Raw genomic sequence first — 25,940 nt, forward strand, 5'->3', positions numbered from 1 at the left:
CCCTCCCTCAGCGGAGTCAGGTATGAAGAAGGGGACCATGAAAAAACCCATGGAGGGACAAGAGTCTTCTTCACAGGACTCCCATCTAATGGGGAAGGCACTGACCTCATTCTAATAGCATTGAGCTGCAGAGTGCATGGGGTGAGCACATGTTGAGAATATAGTAAGACACAGATGGCCAGCTGCATAAGAGACTGGCTCCAGGGGTCAGCCTGGAGGGCATCCTGGAGGAGGCAGTTTGGCCTTATTCAAGAGACAGAGGGAACTCTCAATGCTGGTGTGTGTGTGGGGGGGGTGAGGTCTGTGTGCTGGGGACAGAGGACATAGGCAAGTGATTTTCTTGGTCCTTGCTCATTGATGAGTCTCCAATCTGCCCTGCTCTGGGCTCCACCTAGGCTGAGACTCTTCTGGACCCTCTTCTCCTCCTTTCTCCATGACAGCTACTTCAGGAAAAGAGGGAGAGAGGGAGGAAGTGTGGAGGAGGAGGAGGAGGAGGAGGAGGAGGAGGAGGAGGAGGAGGAGGAGGGAGAGGAGGCCTAAGTTTCCTTCAGAAAGCTAGGAGGAAAGAGGGCCAATGAGGAGGGGAGGAGACACCAGACTCCACAGCTGACCCTGTGATGTCCTCAGGCCTGGAGCTCTCTGGGTACAGCATCAAGTGGCCAGTAACCAGCTCTGGTTTTGAGGCCGCAAAGGTCAGAGTGAGGAGAGCCGCCCCTTGGGCCTGATGCCTGGGATCCAGGGAGCCGCAGCCCGGGCCCTGCGCCACCAGCTGCTCTTGGAAGGGTTATTTGAATGCCACCATCGCACCTATCACTCCAGCGTCTACAGCAGCAGGGGAAATGGGTGCAGCCAACACTGTGGGACCTTGGGCTTCAAACAGCTACTTTGTGGTTCCCATGAGGACGTTTGTCTGGCTGGCTGCAGGCAGGAGCTGCAGGGCGGGAGGACCTCCTTCGCTGTACCAGCTGCTGGGTGCAGCTCCCGGCTCTGTACCTGGCTCGTGGTAGGTGCTTGAAGCAATGGGCCACAAGCAGGATGGGTGAGCTGGCCTCCCTCCCCACTTGCTAGGAGTTCAAAATGGGGCTACCTTGTCCAAGTACATACTGAGTTACAATTGGCCCCAGTAGATCAAGGAATGCCAAGATGTTAGTGATGGCACACCATTGAGTGTATCTGTGAGAGTGTTTCTAAAGAGGATTAGCAGAGTACCAGAAAGCCCACCCTAGATCGGGAAGACCCATCCCCCGGGCTCGGGTCCCCAAATGAACACAAAGGGAGAGGGGAGAGGCCAGCTGAGCACACTCTTCTCTCCCTCTTGGTCTGCCAGGCTGTGAGCCAGCAGCTTCCATTTCCCGGTGCCACAGACCGGCTCCTGCCGCCGTTCCTCCCTCACCATGACGGACTAAACCCTCAAACCATGAGCAACACAGACCCTTCCTCCTCTAAGGGGCTTATTTCAGGTACTGCTCACAGTAACAGAAAAAGTAAGTAATGGCTACAATGATCTGTACCCAGGTTTTATTCTATTTACTTGCACTGGTCATCTTTGGAAGATCCAGGTGGACACTTAATGTTTCAGCCATCTGGGAGCACATCTGGCCCTTGGCATCCTGTCCCTCAGGACCAGCTGTCTTCTGTCAGCCACACTGGCATGCACACACTGGCATGCTCAGCTAGGCAACCCGAGTACTATCAGTGGTGCTCCCTGGGACTCACTTTCCTCATATATAAGCGGAGGGGCTTTCCAATACTCCAGAAGATTCCTTTTGGTCTTCTGAACTCCTGACTCACATATTATGGGTAGAAGGAGAAACCTACTTATATCCCTCTTCATGATCCCTGCCCTACACACACACACACACACACACACACACACACACACACACACACATAGCCAAGCACATATAAACATGCACACACAAAACTAATGTATTTCCCAAACCCTGGCTTGTCTAGGAGAGAGGGGCGGAGGACAGAGCATCCTCAGCTACCTCTGTCCCCCTCAGGGCTCTCTATATGTGGTGTGTCCTCCCCGAATTCCATGTGCCCCAGGATGGTAGGCACCTTTTCTCCCCAGGTACCTCAGGCATGTCAGCCTAGCACTGGCATGTGTCTCTACCATCAAGAAGGGCCAAGCTGAACTCCATTTGTGGTGGCTTAAAGTCCACCAATGACTTCCCGTCAGTGTCTGGTCATGGGAATGGGAATGACATTGTCAGTCACACTGAAAACAGGCCGGACCTGGTGATGGTGGCTTTTCCTCTCGCCTTCCATGCAGACCCCAGGCCCCTCACGTCGTGCCTATCAGATTTCAAAAGGGAAGGAAAACTGCCCGACTGGTGCCATCAAAGCTGTCAGGCACTGCTCCCCATGCCAGGCTGTGTGGATTTGATGCCCCAGCTGCCTTCCTGCCAATCACACCTCATTCTCCTGCCGAGGCCACACCTTCGACACTTCAGTATTTACCTGACAGCGTAGGGTGTTTCCGGGCTCTACTTCTCAGGCTGAAGAGGCCTGGAAGAAAGCAGGGCTATGTCATCTTGGGACACCAGGCCCCAAATGGCAAAGTGTGAGAACAAGGGGTCCTTGCGGTCCAGACAGGCGCTGAGGGATGGCTCCTCTGCCCGCCTCATAGGGTTGGGGATGGAGAAGGAGCCTTCATCGGCTTCCGCGCCGTATCTGTTAGCAGAAACATCATTCCATCTCTGAGCTCCTGACAGTCATGAAGCATTGCCTTTACACAACGGAGCTGTCACTGCAATGTCACCCTCTCTGATTCATGGAGGATGCACAGGACTAAGGTACCCACCTCGTGACAGCTTGCCTAGGCTTTCTCCAGTTTCCGCTCAGAAGGCTCCTGGGTGAATAACCAGGTTGCTGCCGTTCTCTCTCTCTCTCTCTCTCTCTCTCTCTCTCTCTCTCTCTCTCTGCCCCCCACCGTGTGTGTGTATGTGAGTGTGTGTGTGTGTGTGTGTGTGTGTGTGTGTGTGTGTGTGTGTGCATGTATGTGGTCGACATCAGGGCTCTTCCTCAATTGCTCTCCGCCTTATTTTATTCACGTGTGCATGTGTCTGTGTGGAGGCATGTTCGTGTCACAGTGCGCTAGCAGAAAAAGTTGGGAGTCAGTTCTCTCCTTCTTCCCAAGCTCAGGCTGTCTGACCTGTGCAGCAAGCACCTTTACTTGCCGGGCCATCTCCCCAGCCCTCCCTTACATTCTGAGGCAGAGTCTCACACCGGACCTGGAACACATTGATTCAGCTAGACTGGGTGGTCAGCAAGCCCTGGGGCCCCTCCCATCCCCACGGTGCTGTGACTGCCAGCAGGCATCACTGTGTCCAGGGATCTGAACTTGGGGCTTCATGTTTGTGTGACTGGCACTTTACTGCCCGGGTTAGCTCTCTAGCCCTGACTACCAGGTTTTAAATGTGAAGGTCATGGCTTCCATCCCAAGGCATTCTGGGCTATTGTGCACCTTTCTCTATCCCGCTGCCTTCCCACCTCTGCCTTCCCCACAAACCCAGAGTGGCCAGATGACCAGTCCATAGTCAGGGTGGCTGCCTATCAGCCTCAGCCGTGAGGCCTTAGTCGAAGCCCATGGTCCCTGTGTTGTATGGAGATGATTCTGCCCCCTGGGACTGTGGACAGGTATCTAGAGGTCACTGTAAGATATCCCAGGTCACCAGGGACCCTGACAGGTTCAGCAGGTGGCTGGGGTGGCAGAGGGCATCTTGAGAGGGGAGGGGGTTTCTAAAACTTTTCCTGGGGAGATGTAGACAGATGTCCGTTCACTCCAGGCAGGGTACAGACCAAAGAAACAATCCTAATTAAGTCCAGTTTAATGAAGCAGTGAGAGTTTATTGGTGTTACTTACGGGAGCATATCTCCTGCATCACCAAAGAGCCCACTCCCATGTGTGTGGCTCTTCACCAGAGTCATATCCCTGGAGCTGCCCATGTGACTTGAAGGCGGTTCTTCCTAAGAGTCTCCTCACCGTAGCAATTGCTCCTGCTGAAATTACCTTGGGGTGGGGTCTTGGAATCCTGTAAGTTTTGGGAACCTTCTGAGACTTGTGAGTTTCCTTGACTTCTGGGCCTTAAGGAAATATAGCCACACAAGAGGCTGGGCTGTGGGAAAGATGTCCCATGGGGTCACTGTGAAAGGTGGGGCTCTCTGGTTGCGTCTTTACACCACATGGCCATAGCCTCGGTATGTTCATCTGCAAATAATCAGATCCTATTTCTCAGAGTGGTAGTGAGTGGATACAGAGACTGGACACAGAGTCCTGCCTGTGGTCACCTCTCCAGAGGTCACTCCTACTGCCCATGTCATGGCAACGTTGCTGTCCTATGCCTGTGTGACGAGGCCAACTCCTTTCTGAACTTTCTTGCATGCGGTGAGTGATCTGGAGGACACTGAACCTCAATGAGCAGAAACACCACCACAGCCCCCCAGTTCTTGTCAAGCCTGACTGTCCTGAGGTGGGGAAGGGTCTCCCCACACTCCCCTAAACCAGAGCTAGACACTGGCTGCACTTGAGCCTACAGGTCCCTCTGGGCCATTTGACATTCACTGAAATTCCTCAGAGGACGGGGACATAAGCAGTGAAGCAACAGGACCACCCACTCATGCCCAGGTGGGAGCTGCTGTCTGCTCCCAGGCTGGAGGAGCTCCTGGCCAGGCTTTCCGGCCCCACCGCACCCCACAGTTCCTTCTCCACTAAGAGCTAAAGAGGCCTTTCAGTCGCACAAGCCAGGCCTCTGCTTGAAACCTCTCCGTGTCTTCCCATGACAATGAGGAAGGACATAATCCACCTTCCTTGCCGCATTGAGGACCTCATGTGACCTGACTCCAGACACCACCACACTACTTAGGTCACCAAGCTCCGTACAGGCTCAGTACAGACAACTGTGTCCCATTGCCAGGCCTTGACAGCTGCTCTGATCGTCATTTTTCCTCCTGGTCACCGCCCCCCCCCCCACCCCCGACCCTCTTACCATCCAGGTTTTGCTGAAGACCCATGCTCCCTAAACATGGTCCTCAGCCCGTCTCCTAGCTTCTCGTACCTTGACTATTTCAGGGGTTTGCTTTCTAGCACAGAGCCCACTAGGTGTTCCCTTTGCCTGTAGGTCTGGTGGCCGTAGGCATGCCTCGCTCTGTCTCACCAGTCCCTGAGACCAGGGGTCACATAAGGCAGTGAGTGCGGACCACACATTTTTGTCCTCTCCTTATCTTGGGAAGAGGGGCTATTACATCCCATTTTACAGATGGGGAGCCTGAAGCTCCCAACTGTAGGTGCCTGTCCTGCATCTCTCAGGGGGTCAGTCCACCAAGAATGTGGACCCAAGACTGCATGACTCCTGATCTTACACGCTTCCTGTCCTGTCTCTTAAGTCATTCTGTCTGTGCAGTCCTGGCTCTCTGGGCACAAGAACACACCAGCTCTATGATGGAAAGCAAATGGGATTTCTGTTCTTGGTTGTAATAACACCAAGGGTTTGTCCAAAGCCAGGTAAAGATTTTTTTTTAATATGCTGAGTGATCTTTACTGGACAGCCTCCTTATAATAAAAACTCACCTCAACTCTTCAGTTCTCTCTCTCCTCTCACTAGAAGAACATGCCCCCTGCTGAACAGAGGGACAGTGGGAATTCTATGTGCCCCCACAAGACGCAAGCTGGGAGTCATCTCCACTGTGGTCCATCAGACAAGGGTCACCCCTTGGGCTCTGGCAGGGAGTCAGGGATTCTGAATGAGATCCAGCTCCATAATTAATGTGCTGCTGTGTGTCGTGAGGCAAGTTTCTCAATGTGTCCAGTAAATGTCCACAAGGTCCACCTCACAGATGATTCTGTCTGGGCTGGGAAGATGCCTCAGTTGGTAAAGTCTGAGGACCTGCGTTGGAATTGCTAGAACCCAATCAAAGATCTGTGTGCCGTGGTGTATCCCTGTGACCCCAGTGATGGCAAGATGGGAGACAGAGGCCGGCAGATCCCTAGAAGCTCTCAGCTCAGCCAGCTTAGCCTGCTTGGTAAAGCTCCAGGCCAGTAGAGAGCCTGTCTCAGTAAACAAGACAGACAGGCTGGCCTGAGGAATGACTCCTACGAGTGACCCCTGGTCACATGCACCCACACATGTACAGGCACACACACACACATACACACACACACACACATACACACACACACACACACACACACACACACACACACACACTTGAAAGGGGCCCTTAAGGGTTTTGCAATTTATTGTATGCAAATATCACCTCTAAAGGAAAAAAAAGACTCATTAATGGACTGTGAACTCTAAATTGTGGTGTCTACGCAGGAGACTTAGGAGCCAGGCAGACTGATGTATGTGACTTACCGGGCAATGGACGCAGCAAGTGAGGCAGGTGGATACCTGGAGAGACGAAGACTAGACTAATCCACAGGGTTCTGTCTCAGTACCGAGCCCAGGCGCCCGTACACTGAGGCTGGTTTTTTTTTTTTTTAAAGATTTATTTATTATGTATACAGTGTTCTGCCTGCATGTATGCTCTTACACCAGAAGAGGGCACCAGATCTCATTACAGATGGTTGTGAGCCACCATGTGGTTGCTGGGAATTGAACTCTGGACCTTTGGAAGAGCAGTCAGTGCTCTTAACCTCTGAGCCGTCTCTCCAGCCCGAGGCTGGTTTTTACATCCCTCCCACTCCACTGGATGTCTGGGTTTGCTGAGACGCCGCCCTCCCACTCCACAGGATGTCTGGGTTTGCTGAGACGCCGCCCTCCCACTCCACTGGATGTTTGGGTTTGCTGAGAGCCCCTGAGAGCAGCAACCAAAGCAGGAAGTGGCGGGGCCTCACCTGGGGCTCAGCACCTCAGAACCCCATCTGCGCAGTGTGAAGTGCACACCTGATCCAGGACTGTCCCTAGGACTGACTCCAGAGGACCCCAGCCTCCTCTCACGAGCTTGTGGCCCCTTCCCCAGCCACCTACTTACCCATCATCCCTGCTAAACGAGGACACAGGCCCCTCTCTACCGAACATGCATCTTCCATCTTCTTTAATTGTCCATCTCCTCCCATTACAACACATACTGAGGAAGAAGAGAGGCCTCACAGCCATGTCCCTTGCTCCTAAAACAGTCTCTGGCACGGAGTAGAAACCAAGGGCATCCTTACTGAATGAGAAATAAGTGATGATAACCTGCGAGTTCCAACGTGGCCCCTAACTGTAGGTATCGGCCACCCGAAGTCTACCGACTGCTCAAACATCCTCACGACAGGCAGGACAAAGAGGCCAACCATCCCAGCTCCATTGGACAAATGAGGAAACTGAGGACAAGAGGTGGAATGTAAATGTCCCAGTATGCCCTGCCAGTGGCTGAACGGAGATGGAGCCCGGATCCTCAGCAATCGCTTCAGGACTCTCCCCTCCCTAGCAGGCTGCTGAGCTTGTGTTAAAGGGCCCGTCCCCGGAAGCAGCCAGCAGATGGACAGGCGGACGGGCTCCGCTTGGTTGAGCTGCCCACGATGCCGTGTTAATTATACAGGGTGGGAGATGCCAGCCAACACTGTCTGCAGTGTCTCTGCCCTAACATAGCAGGTGCACAGGCTGGCGTGGGCCGCTGATGGCTACGGCCGTGGATCTGCTGGCAGCCAGACCTGCTGACACGGCCCAACTCTTCGCAGCACCGCTGAGCACGGGGGCCCAGCCACATTGTCACAACAAGGGCCCTCCGCAGGGACTGGCACCCTTCCCGATGGTACCAGCGGGCCTGACTGGCTCAGGCCAGGCAGCTGTCAGACGACAGTGTCCACACAGGTGTGCTCTCAGACAGGATGGCACAAGGCTTTGGGGACTGAGTACGAGGAAGCTGTAGAGGTGTCACAGCGGGGCTCTGTGACAGAGCCTTGCACACAGATAAGCAGATCCTGGGACTAGCTAGGAGGACCCAATCGGGCTGCTGTACCCAGCCTGCTCCTGAGATCTGAAGATCTAATTAGCGGCCCCAAAGAGGACCCAGAAAACGATCTCTTCTCTATTCTCACAACTTCTCCCCAGGTCTGGGCACTAGTTTGAGGTTCACTGTGTGTATAGCAGTTTGGAAACTATTTGATGTCCCTGGACTCTGCAATGCCCTTCTTAATGCTTTTGGTGGCTCCCAATCTCTACTCAGTGCAACAAAGGATACCAACTGTGCCACATCCCATAGCTGACAGTGGGATTCTCACTCTACCTGAGGCCTGACTGCCCAACACACAGAATCCAGAGCATCCTCCAGTGCCCTCGGGGTGTGCTTCTCCTACCCCTGACCTACAACTGAGGAAAGCAAGGCAGGGAAATGTGGGATCTAGAGGTGCACGCTCACCTCAGAGAGCAAACGCTACCCCACTCAGCTCTGCAGTGTGGATTAGGGCCTCCCGTCTCCCCAGGGCTGCTGCAGCTCAGGCTCTTACACCACATCCTGGGAGTCACGCTGCTTCCCAGCTGACTCCGTGAGACTTCAAGTGAGGTCCTGGTGATTGTGCTGCGCTCTGAAATCCAAGTGCCTGGCCTCGGTCCTATGGCACCTTTCATGACACTTGCTTCCTGTTTGCAATGGGGACGAGGGTGCCCAGAAGGTAATGTGGGACCCTCATGTAGCTGGAAGAGTTTGAGGGTTCAGGGGACCTTGCCTCGGTGTGGTAGGGACAGCCAGCCTGATGCTCTTCCACTCTTGTGGAAACAGCCTGGCCTCCTAAGAAATTTACACCCTCTGCCTCAGTTGCTATCTGTTTCTCTTCCTTGAGTCATAGATCAAAGAGGGGGACATAACAGCTGGGCTTGTCACTGTGAGGTGGGGGGCAGAGTACACACTGACCAGGTATCACAAACTGACATGCATGTATCCCACTCCCCATAAAAAGAATAAACATTTACACACACGCACGCACGCACGCACGCACGTCATTGGCAGCTCAGTACACCTGAGCCCCATAGACACATCCCCGCCTTGCCCCAGAATGTAGGCTTTCACACTTGTGCACCGTTAGGGCAGCCGTCATACCTGTCCCCTCACCTGCCCACACGGCAAGCCCAGGACCCACAAGGAGGCTGGCAGTCACTCTGCTCTCCTCCTCTCCTGTTCTCATCACCCCCCGCCCCCGTCCTGTCCCTGAGCGCCTGTCTGCCATCGCACCATAACCAGATGAGACAAGGCAATTTATGATACCAGCTGTCTTTGTCAACACCGGATCTCCCACACACGCCAGGGAAGCCAATCACCCCAGCCCAGCCTTGCCAGGAGCGGGAGCTCACAGAGTTGGCACAGGAGAGTGGAGTCGGTAACCCAGAGAGGTGGGTGGCCTTTGTTTTTCCTTCTCCTCCTTGGTTATCACCCATCCTCTCTCATGCCTGCATCTGTGGCTACAGCTCCCCACCAGAGTAGGGAACAGGTAGGCAGGAGCTTTAGAGAAAGAGTGGTCCAGGGTCGCCATGGCAATGAGACCACTAGAAACTCTATGTCCTCCCAGACCCAGAGGACCACAAAGTGGCTCCATCAATGTCTCCTGGCTTCCCTCCACGTTCATGTTTCTTATCCCCTTCCAGAGCATCTTTATCCAGGGTCTTTGCCTCTAAAATACCTGTCCACTTCCTGGCCCTGGCCCTGGCCTTGGCCCAATTCTCCACCCCAACCCTGAGGCCTTTCTATAAAATCCTCAGAGTCAGACGCATGTTCAAATGTCCACTTCACCTCAGCCAGGCAGCCTGGGCAGGTGACATTCCTTCTCTGGCTACAATTTTATTTCTAGAGTTTGAGTGAGTATTTGCCACACGCTAGACTCTATTACAGAATCTGAATTCACAGCCCCCTCCTACACCCCATCCACTCCACCCCCAGCACACACAGAAGACCATCCCAGCTCCATGCTGCCGCCCTGCTGGAGGAATCAGGAAATGCAGAGCCACATAGATGAGAAGCCAGTCTCCCTCACGGTCCACATCTGCTTGTATACCATTGCCTCAGCTCCAATCCAGCCTTGCAAGACAGATGTTAATCTCAGGCACATGAGGGATTCAGGCTGCAGCCCAGGGCCCAATTCCACCTGGGTGATCCTTTGATGAAGCTTTGTTGACCTAATTGATGTCATCTTGGGTCCCTGCTCAGCTCTCTTGGTATAAGTACCAAAAATGATAGCTGAGGACAGGGGCCCTGAAGAGCCCATATTTCCTCTGCTGAACTGTACACTTGTTTAATAAGTGTAAATTGAGGACTTACTCTGTGCTGGTCTCCATGCCAGACATGCAGGATTGAGTAGCATGAAGATGGGACCTCTGAATGACAGTCACATGGTAGAAGTTTCTAGAATCGCTTTTCATTGTCTTCTACAATGATCAGAATTGAAATTCCAGGTCAGTAGCTGTACCCACTTTCCTTCCTGTTTTACAAGTGTGCGCCTGTTTCTTATAACATTTAAGACAGGGTTTCATATAGCCCCAGGCTTACCTCCAACTCGTGTTGAGGATGACCTTGAACTTCTGATCCTCCTGCCTCTGCCACCTGAGTGCTGGGATTATAGCTGCCCAGCCTGGGGTTTTACACATGATCCGCAGGCATTCTGCCCACTGAGGTTCTGAGCTGCTCCATGGTATAGTTTGGTTCTGTGTTCTGTCACTTGCATTATCTGATAGATGTTCCTTTTGCCCTCGGCAGTGCTGGAAGGCCAGCCTCTCACTCTTTCTCGTTCACTGCCAGGGAATGTGAGTGGCCTTGCTGGGGACTTGAACCTGTGCCTGGCTGATGCAAGCTCCCAGGGGCCACCCACTCCTCTACATCTAATCAGTTCATTAAAGTCTGCCTTGCAAACACTCCCTTGCGCTGCCCAGGACATGGAGACCTCAGCTGCTCCATTTCCAGGAGAGCGAATTCCTTCCCCGCTGGAGAGGAGTGGAGTAATGTAGGCAGGCAATTTAAACAGCTCCACAAACCCGCAGTTTCCACTCTCCGCCACTATTACACTTCCTGGCCGCAGCGGGATTGGCCCGTAAGTGGGATATCAAGTTTATTACAGCTATTTCCAACCTGTAATTGGTTTTGTGGAACACAAAGAGAAAGGCTGGGGAGGAGAGAGGTGATCCCCCATTTTTTTTTCTTCTTCGTTTTTTTTTCCCTTTTACAGATGGTGACATTGAGGGGCATTGGTGAGAAGGCTGAAGCTGAAGACTTATTTGTTTTTTCAAATTAAAATGTGACTGGCTGGCCAGTGGGCCCTCCTGCGGCTGGCTGGGCTGCATCCATTGGTCACGCTTCTATGAACCAACTTGTAAATCCATTAGGCCACAGCCAGGGTTGCTTCCGGGGGCCGGGGGGGGGGGGGGGGGGGGGGGGGGGGAGGGAGTCTGGCACTGAGGGTGGGGAACAGGGGTGTGACAAGCTGTGGTCAGCTAGGGCTGTCTGTCTAGAGCCACAACACTGGGACCACAGCATGGGGCCACACAAGCAGACAGAGTATTCAGAGGCCATCGGCCTCATTTTCCTCATGGAACATTTAGGGAAACTGAGGCCTAGATAAGGAACAGTATAGAGACAACTTGTAGCTAATGACTTGGGGAACTCATAGCAGAAAGGCTGACAGGGCAGGACAAGAAGAAAACACCTTTTTGAAAGCACCGACTGTGTGATGGCCGCCTAGCCTGGCCACACAACAGTGTGGCTGCTTGGAAGCTGATCGTTGCTGACATACATTGAACATGTGTGCATCTGTGTGAGTCTGTGCTTACAAACAGTGGTGAGCACACAGTGAGAACTCAGTGAGTGCTGTCATGGTCAGTCCCCCTACCCAGGACATTGCTCTCTGCAGTTCAGTTACCTGTGTGTGAAGGGTTAATCTTCACTCTCAGTAGAACTAGATTTAGACTCATAGAAACCCAGCTCTGGACATTTCTGCAAGAGAATTTCTAGATGAGGTTAACTGAGGCTAGAAGACCCGCCCTGAAAGTGGGCCGCACCCTCCCCAGCAGGCTGGGGTCCCATGCTGAATAAACAGGACAAAGCAACCTGAGCACCACTGAGCATCAGTGGGAGGGGATAGTGATGGAGCAATGTCCCTAGGCTCATGGTAATGGGGTGGGGTGGGGAGAAGGGAGAGAGAGAGAGGAAGATGGAGACTAGACCTAGGTATGGGCTGGTACCACCCACACGGTGGCCCTCTCCCTTAGTTAATCCTCTGGGAACTTCTGACTATGACTCTCACAGACACGCCCAGAAGTGTACCTCTCTAGCCTTCTGGATGCTTCTCAGTCCAGTCTAGCTGAACCTGCATACCTCCAAGGAGACTTCTCCAGTCACCTTCCCTCTTGGCATATGCCTGTCACTGCAGACTCGCCCTCTCCACTCATGTCTTCCAGATGGCTGTGGTCTGAGCTCTGCCCCTACCAGATCCTGAATGGGACACAATGGGCTGTGGATGTGCCACAGTCCCTGCCTTCCTCTTGCGTGAGGACGGAAACGGTGCCTGTGTCTCATACACTTACCACCCTTGCCCACAGCTCAGAACCTCTGACCAGTGAGAGCATCACAGTGTCCCAGGGCAGACAGCGCTCCAAATATCTGGTCCCTTTTCCCCCAGCAAACAGTCAAGATAAAAAAAGGGGGGGCAGTTTTCACACTGTCCCAGGGAAAAGGCTGTGACTAAGAACTAGGGGTGACGCTGCATGTCTGGATTGGCAGGGTTCACTAGGCAGAGGCACAACTCACACTCCAAGTTGGAGGCCAGGCTGGACTCCCCATAGTGAGTTTCAGCACAGCTAGACACTGTTTCAAAAAAAAAAAAAAGAAAAAGAAAAAAAAGTAAATAAAACCAAAGAAAATCAGGCTCGTCCTTGAGGCTCTCCTGTGCCTCGGCCTGCAGCAGGGATTTATGGCTCAGGTAATTCTTCCTTGCTTTATCTGGGGTGCGGGGGGGTGTGGACGCTTGGGGGGGGCGAGCGTATTTTCCTAGTCATAAAACCCTCAGTCCCGGCGAATAAATTTGAGGAGACAGTTTTACTGACAGATTTTTTTTTTTTTTTGCCTCTGTTGTGTAATAAAAAAAAATGGAGTGAAATTTGAGATTGGGGCGATGAGGGCTGTGAGCTTTGGAAGGAGATAAAAAGCTCTACCTGAAGGCAGGCAAGGCTGGAGCCAGAGGGCTGCCGGGGGAACCTACTGCCTGCCCTTCTCAAGCTACAGCAGCCACATGAGGTGAGCCTGGTGGGATAGGCAGGGAGTGCTGGGCCCAGTGTAGGGCCTCAGCTGTATCTTCAGCTGCAAAGTGACTTGTTAACATCCACTACACTGTCTTCCCAGGGCACGAGGGGGAGACACACAGATGAGAGATGGAAGGTTTCCCAACCTTGACATGTATGTGTGCGTGTGCGCAGGTACGTGTGTACATGTGTACAGGTGTGCATGTTCTTATGTGTGCATGCACATATGTATATCAATATTCATGGTACGTGCAGGCACACATATGTACATGTTTATGTATGTTTCTGTATGTGTGGTGTGTGTGTGTGCATGTACATACAGGTACATTGGCATGTGTATATGTTCATGTGTGTAGGTGTGTGTATGTGTGTGCACATGCGCATGCACATGCTAAAGCCCAACCTTGTGTCATTCCTCAAGTGCCCTCCATCTTGGTTTTTAAGCTGGCACTCACTGATTAGGATAGACTCAATCAATGACCAGAGAGACTCCGGGATCTTCCTGTCTCTGCCTCCCCTGTGCTGGGATTACAAATGTGGGTCACCATGGCCAGCTTTTCCTCTGTGTGCTGGGGACTAAGCTACCTCCCCATGCCAATCTCAGTGTATCAACAGTGTGTTGAGGAGTGTTTGAGGTGGGTCCTCTTCATCAAAAGGGTCAGCAGTCCCCCTGGCCTGTCAGTTACGTGCCGGGACCTTCATGGTGACAACCAAGACTATCTCCAGAATATGCCGTGTCCCCTGGTAGAGAAGGGGCCAGAATTGTCTCCCAAGGGCTGGAAAGGTGGCTCAGCAATTAAGATCACTTGCTTTTCTAGCACAAGACTTGGATTCTGCCCCCAGCACCCACATGACAGCTCACAACCATCTGTAACTCCAGTTCTAGAGGATCCAGTGCCCTCTTCTGGCCTCTGTGAGCACTGTGTGCACATGATGCACAGACACACAGACAGCCGAAACACTTGTATTTATAAAATAATAAAATAAATAAATGAATAAATAAATAAATTGCCTCCAAGTTGAAGGACCTGGTTGAAACGTACCTTGATGTCTCTAAGGGGTCAAAGCATCCTTGAAGGGTTGGGAAGAGAGGAGTTGTGAGCCCACCCCAGGCAGGGCTATGGTTCTAAGTTTGTTTTGACTTTGAAAGCAGCCAGGCCACTCGGCCCCGCCCGCCCCCAGACCCCGCACCGCCTGGCTCAGTCCACTGGTTAAGCCTCAGAAGCAGGCTGTGGGTATTCCCAAAGGGCGTCCTTCCTGGGCAAGTGCCAGCATGGAGCCACATGCCAGTGAGATGCGGCCTCCTCTCTCACTCGCCACAGCTCTCCTCCCGCATGCTGCCATCCTACTCTGGAATCTGGGTCCTTCTGCAGAGTAGGTGAGGTGAGAAGTCATATCTCCCTGTCCTCAGGCTACACAGATGAGAACAAAATAGCCTCAGAGGGAAATGAGCCAAGTAACGAGCTAGATAAGTCTAGAGTGGCGATGAGAGGCAGATGGGCTTGGTGAGGGCTCAGAGGAAAACCAGTCTAGGAAAGTCCTACTGTTGATCCCACTCAGAGTCACAAAATCCACGAATGTGTTAGCATCCTTCCACCTACCACTGGTACTTACTTAGGTGTCCTTGTTCTTAGTCGCTCCTGGTCTATGGGGCAGGTAACAGATGTGGCCAGTGCATGGCACACAGTTGGTGCTCCATAAATGCTGGCTGTGTTGCACCAAATGTGTGTTTACTAAACCACCAAGATGTAGTCGAAGGCAGCTTGGGTGCGGATGAGGCCAGTCCTCCTAGCTGGGTGGACAGATGCCTGGGGAAACCACTCTCAGCATCTCCCCATCCCTGACCCCCCTCCCCGGCAGGGCAGCCCCCTCCCCTGCTTCCACCAGAGGAGCCGCAGGGAGCTAATTCCACTTCTCCAGGCCCAGGCATGAGGCCGCCCTGTCGCAGGCTGTTAGTGCGGAGCCCAGCTGAGCGGGGAGAGGCTGCGAGCTCGCGGTCTATAATAGAGTTGCTGAGACAAGCGGAAAACTGCAGCCGAGTAAACAGATAAATAATTGAAACAGTGACAACACATACCTTTCTGCTTTGTGGAGTAACACTTTCATTAGCGGGAGGCGGTGGAGACCAGGCGTGCGCGTCGGGCGGCCGCTGCTGGGGAGCTCCGGACACTTGGGCCTGGCTCTTCATCGGCTGTGAACAGTGGGACCCTGCAGCAACCTGCGCCCCAGCACTGACTCGACCGTCACCTCCTGGGGTCCCCTGCCTCCCCAGCTTCCCTGCACTCAGGTGGAGTGGAGACTTTGTGACCTCCTGAGGGACTGTCCCAAGGGTGGTTACAGAAAAACAAAAGCAAGTACCCCATGTTGACAGGCCCCTTCCGTCCGTCTGTCCCTGGGTCACTGCCTCTGGTCTTGCTTCCCCCTTGGACTTGCTTCCGGATGACCAGGAGAGCATATAAACAGAACCCATATCTGACCCTGGGTGACTGGTGCTTGCAGGGGGGCGGGGCATTCTTTGTGCATGGGTCCTCAGTGGTGGCATTCTGTTGTCAGTATCCTTGCAGGGGTGGGGGTGGGGGTGGCTGCTCCCTCTTGCTCCAGGCACTCCCAACAGTCACTTTCACAGAGGCAGCTGAGCTGATCCCCGCTTCTGGCCTCGGCTCCCACCACCTGCTCTGCCTGTCTGACTCTGGAGCCTCCTGCAGAAGCAGCTTTGATTTCACATCCTCTCAGACACCCCTTGTGAGCGCTCCCCACCCTCATGAAGTGCCCTTCCCCCTCCTCTGGATTCCCATGCCACTCTGGGCCTACCCTCTCAGGATTTGTCAGAACTGGCTGTGATGTCTTGGGCTGGTAAAAGCGCTTGTTGCTCAAGCCTGGTGACGGGTCTGATCCCTGGAGCCCACGTGGTAAAAGGAGAGAACCGACTCTGCAATTGTCCTCTGACCTCCGCGGTCACCCCCCGACACAGCGTGCGCACATCCACAATAATAATAAGTACACTAAGAAGCAGAAATAGTTGCAATATAGCTTATTTGTCTTTCCATGTGTTGTTTGCATGCTGGTGGTCCCCTGGCCCTCCATTCTCCCCATCTTACTGGCTAGCCTGACCCCTCCCCTTCCTTCTCTCTACTGACTAAGGCCCTGGGACCAGGCTCTGAACCCATAACTCACTCTACAAAGCCCATTCTGGTCGTGCCCACAGTTACCCAGGCCACACTAGCCATTTCTGCAAAGCAGAGCCTTCGTGGTGGTAGGATCTCCTGGTGCCTGGAAAGACCCAGTGGGGAGAGGCCGCTACCTCTGCTCCACCATGCCTGCAGGGCCTCAGAAGGCCCCCCAGCGTTTGCAGAATTGAAAGTCCAGCAGCTCCCTGCTCATAAGTCAATGCTCTGGTGGCTTTCGCTGGCGGGAGGGAGCCAGGATTACTCACAGGCTGGCTGTTGCCCCCACATCACAGGCCTTTGCAAGAGGGAGGAGGAACAGGGCAGGAAAGCTCTGTGTGGGATGCTCTTTGTCACCAGCACACGCGTCTGCTGTCTCCTTCTCTGGGACGTGGTGGTGGTGAGCTTGGCCTCCTGGGGCCAGAGGCTGTCATTCTTTTTCATTAATTAATTTATCCTATTTAATTATTTATTTGTGCGTGTGCGTGGGTGCATATGTACATGCCACAGTGCACTCGGAAGTCGGAGGACAACTCGCAGGAGTCGGTTCTCTCTTACCATGTCGGACTCAGGAATCAAATTCAGCTTGTCAGGCTTTGGCTACGAGCTCCTTCACCTGCTGAGCCACCTCACAGGCCCTGGGGCTCTTTCCCAAATCCTTAAGGTGTCAGCGGGTGTTTGGATTCAAAGACCAAGGGAGGCCGGGCGAAGGCGAAGCCCGGCAGCCTCCGTGGGTAACGGATAACGGACGGGGGAGGGGCGGCAGCTGGCGCCTGCCGCTTCCGGGTGGGAATCTTCATCAGCAGAGGGGAGGGACCGAGGAGCAAGGGTCGGGACAGGCCAAGGGCGCTCCTGAGGAAAGCGGTGACCTGGGCTGGCTGGGCACTCACCTGGGGCTCCTCTGCTCTGTGGCAGGTGACAGAGGGTGGCACCATCAAGCAGAAGATCTTCACCTTTGACGCCATGTTCTCCACCAACTACTCACACATGGAGAATTACCGCAAGAGGGAGGATCTGGTGTACCAGTCCACTGTGAGGTGAGGCCACCCGAGCCGGCGGGCCGGCAAGCCGGCGGCAGGCATGCGAGCAGGAAGAGGGAGGGGCCGGGCCCGCGGGTGTGCTTGCCCAGCCCCTGTCAGCAGTTCCTGGATGCCCTTAGGGGATGGCATATCAGAAATTCTGTATACCAGATATTTACATTAAGATTCATAACAATATCAGAATTACAGTTACGAAGTAGCAATGACACACTGAGGAACTGTATTAAAGGGTCACTGCATCAGGAAGGTTGGGAACCACTGCTCTTAGGGGATGCATCCCTCTCCTTGTGCCGGCCACAGAAGTGGAGCCAAGCCCTGGAGGGAAGAGGTGAGAAGAGATGAAGGCCATAGCTCCTTCCATAATCATGCAAGACAGGCTTCACAAATCCCATTTGTAATGTGAGGGCGCTGAGGTCCAGAGAGGGCAAGAGCTATGCCGAAGGTCACACAGCCCAGAGTGACAGAGCTGGGAGGTGAATCATCTCTTCCCAGCCTGAAAACACACATAACACATCCCATTGTCTCCCAAGATGCCTAAGGTTACAAGGGTCCCAAATAGGGGACACCTGGACTCTCAGGTCAGGAGTAGCAGGACGAGGAGAGAGGAACCCTCCCCTATTTTCTGAAAGACTGCAGAACCAAGATAATCCAGGCTCACACTGGGGCCCAACATGCTCTACATATGTGGGTACCCATAGCCCTACATGTTCCCCAAAGACCGACAGTAGTTTATTCCTCTGACCCTTTATGCGTGTTAGTCTCTCCTGACAGACAGCCTTTCCCACCTTTGGTCACCTGGTAAACTCCTCCTCAGCCTTCAGAACCCCACTTAGGCAGTTCCAGCTGACCAGCATGTTCACAGACTAGCTCTCCCTGGGCTGGACAGCGGAGGCTCCCCCAGTCTCCCCCCTCCCCACTCCCCCCTCCCCCCTCCCCCAGCCTCCTTCAGTAAGGGGATCGATCTTATGTGTGAAGTAGCTTCACAGTAATGCTGGATATAAACTCACACATACACACTCACACACGCGGGTGCACACACACACACACACACACACACACACACACACACGTGCACTATTTCACACTGTGTGGTAAATGCTTTGTCCGCACTCTCGGAAGGCAGCGGTCCGACAGAACCCATGCTGGGAACAACAGGTGACGCAGCCCTCCTGACACCTTACACAGTTACACCTGGGTTTGTGGGGCGGCACGGACATCTCTGTGAGTATCCGATGTCACAGTCTTTAGACCCTGAGGCCTGATGTGAACAAGGCTCCACCCCTTAACTGGGTCTCTCACCTACCCTTCCCTCTGCTCTTAGCAAGTCAATGTGTGGCAGAAATTTCTAGAAGAGTGGTCCCAGAAGGCCCTGGAGAACTTCCTTTGTGGTTAGGGGCCTCGGTTTGCATGAGAGTAAAATTACAGAACGGGACAGAAGGTTTTTGTTGTCGTCTTTTTGTTTCCTGTTTCTCGCAAAGGCACCCTGTGGGGATCTGGCTGGGCCTCCCACCTGCTGAGTGGGGGCCAGAAGGGGGCTGTGAGCCCCTGTCCAGAGACTCCCGGTCTCAGGCACTGAGCTAGGACCCCAGTCCCAGCTGTTCTTTCCCAGCCCCCCCCCACCCCCCGGAGGGGCTCACAAGAGGCAGGCAGGTGCCTCTCTGTATTTCCCCTTCTTCTGAAAAGGAACACATTCCAAGGATAAATCAGTTACCATCAAAATGAGAGTGGAGATAAAAAGCATTTTGGAGAAGAAAATAAGCACTGCCCTGGGAGCCACGGAGAGTCCCTCAGCAGGGGACTTCTTGGCTCAGAGCCAGGTTTCCCTAAACCCAGTCTGGGAGCGGGTGGGTAAGTCAGCACCCAGCACTGGTGAATCCTCTCATCTCCAGTGGGCTCCCAGTCACAGGTGTGGCTTCATGGTCCCCCCTCCCCCATGACCCCTCAGCTAGAAGGAAACCCAACTCCTGCACACGCCTCTTACAGCCATGTTCTCATCCACACCTGCTCACCAGCATTCAGAAAGCCAGCAGGTACCTGAAGACTGGGGTTCAAATCCCAGCACAGTCACTGCTAACCCGGTGACCTTGAACCAGTCCCCCAACCCCACCACCTGGAAAGCTGGCTGACCAAATTAATCTTTCTGTAATTGTAGAATTTGGTAGAAATTGATGCCTGATGACCCCACGTCCAATGCTGGCTGTTCCACACAGTGAGCAGGTGACCTGTTCTGAGTGGACATGTTCGCCCCCAGGCCTCGAACAACCCTCTGTCCCCACCACAAGGCAAATCCCATCTTGCACCAGACTCCCCTAAAGTCGCTATGTACACACTTTCTCTTTTGCATCTCACATTCCTCACCAGTAGCCCCTTGAACTTGGAAAGGTAACTTTTTTTTTAACACCCCTTCTCTGCATTTTATTTTATAGAAGGGGTCAAGGTTCATTTAGTAAGGCCAAGAGTCTCCCATTGGAATGACATGAACTTGATGAGACCTTAAGCCACTTCTTCCTACACTTATAGCATGGTGCCTTCTTTGTTTCACAGTTGATGAAAACAAGGCCCAGAAAGGGTATAGGACTTGCCCAAAGTCACACAGCAGCATCAATTTAAGTCTTAGGCTCCTTTGTTCCCCCATGTTCATGCTGGGTGTCGGCAGCCTTCTTTCTAGGCAGAGAAACCAGGAGGCCTGAGCAGAGGGTACCACGGAGCAGAGCCACCGTGCTTTAGGGGATACCAGGAGGCAGTGAAGGAAGAGACCTGTGAAGTCTAACAGCGTTGGGAACATGTCCTGATGCCCACCCAGCCAGTGAAGAAAGAGCTGCTGCCATGCCAGGCGGCAGGGCCCCATTAGGGCTGGTGGTGGGGCTCCGGGCTCCGCATTTACATATAAATGAAGATATTTACAAATTAATGCATCTCGGCCCAGAGTCCCAGCTCTGCAGCTGTCTGAGCAGCTTCCTCTTCAGCTGGGAAAGTGGGGTGAGAATGAGGCTGGGAATATTACCAGGAACCGGCAGAGGACAATTTCCTGGGGAGCCTCAAGGAGCCCCAGGGACTCCCCGTGCTTGTCCACAGCTGGTGGGTAGAAGCTGGTGGGTGACAGGGTGCCTGCCTCCTGTGGGTGCAGGTGTGCGTCCTTGTAGTGGAACCTTGGGCACAGCAATGTACCTCAGAGGTTCTGTCCCCAGTGATGGACTGGGGACATGAGAAAGAGACTGGCGGGCAGTGGAGGAATTCATGCCTTAGATCAGAGTAGAGTGGAGTGGGCAGTGAGCAGAGTGCTCGCAGTGTAGGGAGTGGAGTGGGCAGTGAGCAGAGTGCCCACAGTGTAGGGAATGCAGTGGGCAGTGAGCAGAGTGCCCGCAGTGTAGGGAGTGGAGTGGGCAGTGAGCAGAGTGCCCACAGTGTAGGGAGTGGAGTGGGCAGTGAGCAGAGTGCTCGCAGTGTAGGGAGTGGAGTGGGCAGTGAGCAGAGTGCCCGCAGTGTAGGGAATGCAGTGGGCAGTGAGCAGAGTGCCCGCAGTGTAGGGAATGCAGTGGGCAGTGAGCAGAGTGCCCGCAGTGTAGGGAGTGGAGTGGGCAGTGAGCAGAGTGCCCGCAGTGTAGGGAGTGGAGTGGGCAGTGAGCAGAGTGCCCACAGTGTAGGGAATGCAGTGGGCAGTGAGCAGAGTGCCCGCAGTGTAGGGAGTGGAGTGGGCAGTGAGCAGAGTGCCCGCAGTGTAGGGAGTGGAGTGGGCAGTGAGCAGAGTGCCCGCAGTGTAGGGAATGCAGTGGGCAGTGAGCAGAGTGCCCGCAGTGTAGGGAATGCAGTGGGCAGTGAGCAGAGTGCCCGCAGTGTAGGGAGTGGAGTGGGCAGTGAGCAGAGTGCCCGCAGTGTAGGGAGTGGAGTGGGCAGTGAGCAGAGTGCCCGCAGTGTAGGGAATGCAGTGGGCAGTGGGCAGAGTGCCCGCAGTGTAGGGAGTGGAGTGGGCAGTGAGCAGAGTGCCCGCAGTGTAGGGAATGCAGTGGGCAGTGAGCAGAGTGCCCGCAGTGTAGGGAATGCAGTGGGCAGTGAGCAGAGTGCCCGCAGTGTAGGGAATGCAGTGGGCAGTGAGCAGAGTGCCCGCAGTGTAGGGAGTGGAGTGGGCAGTGAGCAGAGTGCCCGCAGTGTAGGGAGTGGAGTGGGCAGTGAGCAGAGTGTCTGCAGTGTAGGGAGTGGAGTGGGCAGTGAGCAGAGTGCCCGCAGTGTAGGGAATGCAGTGGGCAGTGGGCAGAGTGCCCGCAGTGTAGGGAGTGGAGTGGGCAGTGGGCAGAGTATCCCTGCAGTGTAGGGCAAGAGTACTAGAGTACTAGTACTTCAGTACCACTGACAGTATAAAGCAATGGAGTATAAAAAGTAGTGTTTGTGTGTGTGTGTGTGTTCACTTGTGCGGGCACACACATGTACGTGCAGGTTGACACTTCCTCTATCACTCTCTCTACCTCATACACTGAAGCAGGGTCTCTCATCTAAACCAAAAGCTCATCAATTTCACTAGTCCAGCTAATAGTCTAGCTCTGAGAATGCCTTATCTCTGCCTCTAGGGTGACTGGGACTGCAGGCAGGCTACTGTAACCACATGTACTGGGAACCTGGATGCTAGTTCCCACACTTACATAATTACTTTATACCCGGAGCCATCTCACCAGCCCCAGGAAAAAGTACTTTTCTGTTTAGGGTGAGTTCCTCATGTGCAGTTTCCTGATATATAATACACACCATGGCAAGGAGGACAGGCCAAATTTGGCCAGTGCACCATTTGGCAAGGTTTAGTTTAAGCCTCTATCCAAGCAATTTCCAGTGCGCAATCTCTGCCACGCAAATCAAGGCCATGTAAATAAGGGTCATGCAAATAGGATTTATGCAAATATAGGTCATGCAAATAAGGGCATTCCTGATCAAAGGGTGGGTCTCAGGGAGTGGGGGCTGCATGACACAGACGACATCCAAACTGAGTACTAGAGCATAGACAGTCACGCATCGGGGGTGTGGCAGGAAGCAGGGATCATTCCACGCGTGCAGGCACAGGAAGCAAGCAGGCCCTGAGGTGAGAAGGCTGCCTGGGGTGGAGCGTGGCCAGGGCTTAGGAAACAATAAAATAGGTAGCGATTTACCCTCAGCATCCTGGAAGCCACCAAGGGCAGTGGCCCACTGTGATCCGAACCTGAAAGCTCACACTGGTTACTGAGCAGAGAGAGGAAAGACAAAGTGATTCCTGGAGGAGGCTGGGGCCCGATCTCTGAGTCCCACAAACATGTGAGGACACATGTCATCTCACCCACGTGGCTGAGAACAACCGTCTGTTTGAGCACGGCCTGGGGCTCCGTGGGGAACTGAGCACACAGCCTTACCCTCCCAGGTCGTGGGAGCAGGGTGGGGTGGGGGTGGGCATGGTCAGGCAGGCACTAAAGCAAGTGACCTTATTTTGGGTCTGGGGTACACTCACCAAGGAGGCAGAGCCATGCTATACAAAAGAGGTTGGGCCTTAAAGCCTGTCCCTTCCTCCCCATGCTCTCACCAGGCAGCAGGGTCCCCAGGGAACAGTGCGTCCTCCCCACCTCAGCACCCAGAATCTGCTTGACTAAACTTCAGAGAGGGGCCATGTGTTGTGGGGGCTGGGAAGAGGGAAGTGGGGCTGAAACAGATACACAGATAACCATTCGAGCAATGAGCCATCCCAGGAGTCGCTCAGACCCACGCCAAGATGACTCAGCTGGTGGGGCCGAGGAGATGGCGGCGATGGTGGCGTGGAAAGTGGGCCTAGAATTGAAAGCGGCTTTGAGACAAAAAGCTGGAAACAGAGGCTCTGAGAGGAAGGGACAATATGTTCAGAGGAGGTGGGAAGGTGCCCCGAGGGGGACAAGGCCACTCCAAGTAGGCAGACAATGGTCTTTACAGAGAAGCCCTCTGGAGTCTGCTCTAATGAAAACACACTTGTGGGTTTTAAATAGATGCATTAGCAGCTCAGTCCAAAGAGCCGGGCATCCACGGCCCTTTGAGACCTTACACGTCTTCCCCGATGGTGTATGTTAGTACGCGGCCTGAATGCTTGTCTCGCCTCGGGTACAGAGAAAACGCCGTGCCGGCCTCAATGATTTGGAAGCCTGAAATCTTGGTCCCTTGGTCCTCTGGGTGCCATCACAAGGTGCCATGCATCTGTTTTCCCTGAAATGTATGTAAAGGGAACTGTTTGCCCATCAGGAGGTTCGCCCATTCACTTACTAACTTGACTCTCAATAAGCACACATTGAGTGCCTACTGTGTGTAGAGTTGGCTGGGTCCGGGCAATAGGACAACCTCAGGCTCCACCTCTCTGGAGATGACCACCCCAGATTCTGCACACCCAATTACAGGCCCATTGTGAACCCGTGCCTCTCTCCTAACCCAGATCATCGAGAAATATGGCTGAGAATTATGTGGTGAGAACAACCTTGGGCCCTTCCAGTATGTCATTCATGACAGCTGATGCCTGTTTTAATTACAACAGGAACCCCCCAGCCTTCAACCACAGTGGGAGCCCTGCCAGTTCCGATGTCAAAGTTAAGGGTTTTTAGAAGGGAGCTGCAGTTCTCCTTATGGCCACTAGGGGAGCTTTCAATGACTTGCCTTTGGGCATCTCCTGAACCACAGCCCGCCACCATTGGCAGGGAGGGACCAGAACCACCTGCTCAGTGATCTGCTTGGAAGTTGCTTAAAAATGTGAATTCCCAAAACCTACCAGGGCAAAATTTGATTCAAGCCTGGAATTAGGCCAGGGGACCAGGAAGCCGGGTTTTAAACTGATATTGGCACTGAGACTTCAAGAACCCACCACCACACACCATCTACCTGCTCCTGTGTGCAGCCCAGTGCCAAAAGATCCATGGACATGGGTTGTAGAGAGGCTCAGTGGCTAGGAACACTGCCTGCTCCTCCAGAGGACCAGAGTTTGGTTTCCAGCACCTGCATCGGGCGACTCACAACCACCTGTAACTCCAGCTCCAGGGGATCTGATGTCCTCTTCTGGACTCCATGGGCACCTTCACTCAGGTACACACACACACACACACACACACACACACACACACACACACACACACACACACACACACACACACACACACACCAGAGCTGCTGAATGTTCTGGTCAAGGAAGGCAAACAAACCCAAGCCCATTTTGCTGGGAGAGCGACTCTCTGTTCCGTCTCTACCTGCTGCCGCAGCTGGTAGATTCAATTCCATTGGCCTGCAAGAGAAATCCTTCCACCTAAGAGCCCTTGGCTGTGTTGCCTGGGTCCCCATGGGACTGTCCCCTCCTGGGCCCCATCCTCCTCTGTCCTTGCTGTTCCTGCCCAGGGCATTGACCTGTCCCCTCCGCAATTCATCCCTTCTCAGAAAGCACCTGCCCTTTCACCCAGTAGTGCTCACATATCCGTGTGGTGCAGTGGCTCTCCTGCCCCTCACCAGCAGGCAGGATCCATCCTTCCTTCAAGGCAAGAAGCCGGCTGCCTTTCCTTCAGCTTCCCAAGCCAATTGCTACCATCTCCTGCCTCTCTGCTGACCCGGGTCATGAGCTGCCCTGCAGGGCAGTGCCCGTCTCCTCCATAGTTCAAGCTGCTCCTTGGCACCTCCTCCTTCCCTCCCTGGCTCCACCCATCCCCCAAGTGGACATTTGCCCTTCCTTCCCTGACATCCGCTTTCTTTCATTTTTCCAAATATTTTTCTTTATTGCGCTTCCACACAGGACCCTGGGGCTGCCTGGGGCGGGCGGGGGGGGTGTTTCTGTCTTTATGCTGAACACATACATTCACACTCACACATGTGCATGCATAGACAGACACATACATACACACACGTATGCATACACATGTGTGCACACTTGCATGGGCAACCCTTTCATCTCGGGCTTGGAGTGAGTGCCTCCACGGTCCCAGCATCTTGCTGACTATACAGCCCCTGCCTCTGTTTCCATGGTTGGCAGGAGGGCCAGAGTACTTCTTCATTTATCTTGAGAGAGCAGAGGCATTTTGAGGCAGGAAAATGGAGTGTGCTTGCTGAGCACACAGCTTCCATTGGGTGTCCTCGCCCACCCACCTGCCCCAGGGGGACCACTGGGTTTACAGAGCACCGCTACCTTCCTACCTTCCCCCAATTCACCGGTAGAGACAACAGGGGCAGAACACACTACAAAGCTGTCTGCTGCCCTCTGGTGAAGAGCTGGGGTATTACAAGTAGGGGCTCGCTTGTGTTACCCACCCCTGTCTCCAAAGACAGGCCTGGTTTCTAAGAGTGGGCAGGCACCCCCTGCCTACTGCTGTCTCTAGGGCCTCAGTACCCTGCTAGCAGTTTGGTGAAGGGTTGTTAGGCTAATGAGCTGGTAGCTACTGCTCTTCAGCAATCAGCCTGTCTTTGGCTTGTACTGTCTGATTAAACCCAACATTCGCTGTGTGATACAGCCCTCAGGCCCCCTTCACAGGGCACCAGCTCAGCTGAGGAGGGAGTGACTTGGCTCCCTAGCAGCCTGTCCC

General features: G+C 53.8%; 1 protein-coding gene and 1 long non-coding RNA gene across 2 annotated transcripts in view; one reads left to right on the forward strand and one right to left on the reverse strand.

The window, feature by feature from the left end:
- The window catches only part of LOC128096078 (uncharacterized), a 31,943-nt gene extending 25,469 nt beyond the window's left edge, over positions 1-6,474 (reverse strand). The window contains exon 1 of the long non-coding RNA XR_008213525.1: positions 6,363-6,474. This is a non-coding gene — a long non-coding RNA (uncharacterized LOC128096078). The remainder of the gene's footprint in view (positions 1-6,362) is intronic.
- Igsf21 (immunoglobin superfamily member 21) overlaps positions 1-25,940 on the forward strand; it is a 226,796-nt gene that overhangs the window by 126,789 nt on the left and 74,067 nt on the right. The window contains exon 3 of the mRNA XM_052715215.1: positions 17,291-17,412. Coding sequence (XP_052571175.1) covers positions 17,291-17,412 — 122 coding nt within the window. The remainder of the gene's footprint in view (positions 1-17,290; positions 17,413-25,940) is intronic.

This window comes from Peromyscus californicus, unplaced genomic scaffold, assembly GCF_007827085.1.
Source record: "Peromyscus californicus insignis strain IS unplaced genomic scaffold, ASM782708v3 Scaffold_5__1_contigs__length_169319896, whole genome shotgun sequence".
Taxonomy (NCBI): domain Eukaryota; kingdom Metazoa; phylum Chordata; class Mammalia; order Rodentia; family Cricetidae; genus Peromyscus; species Peromyscus californicus.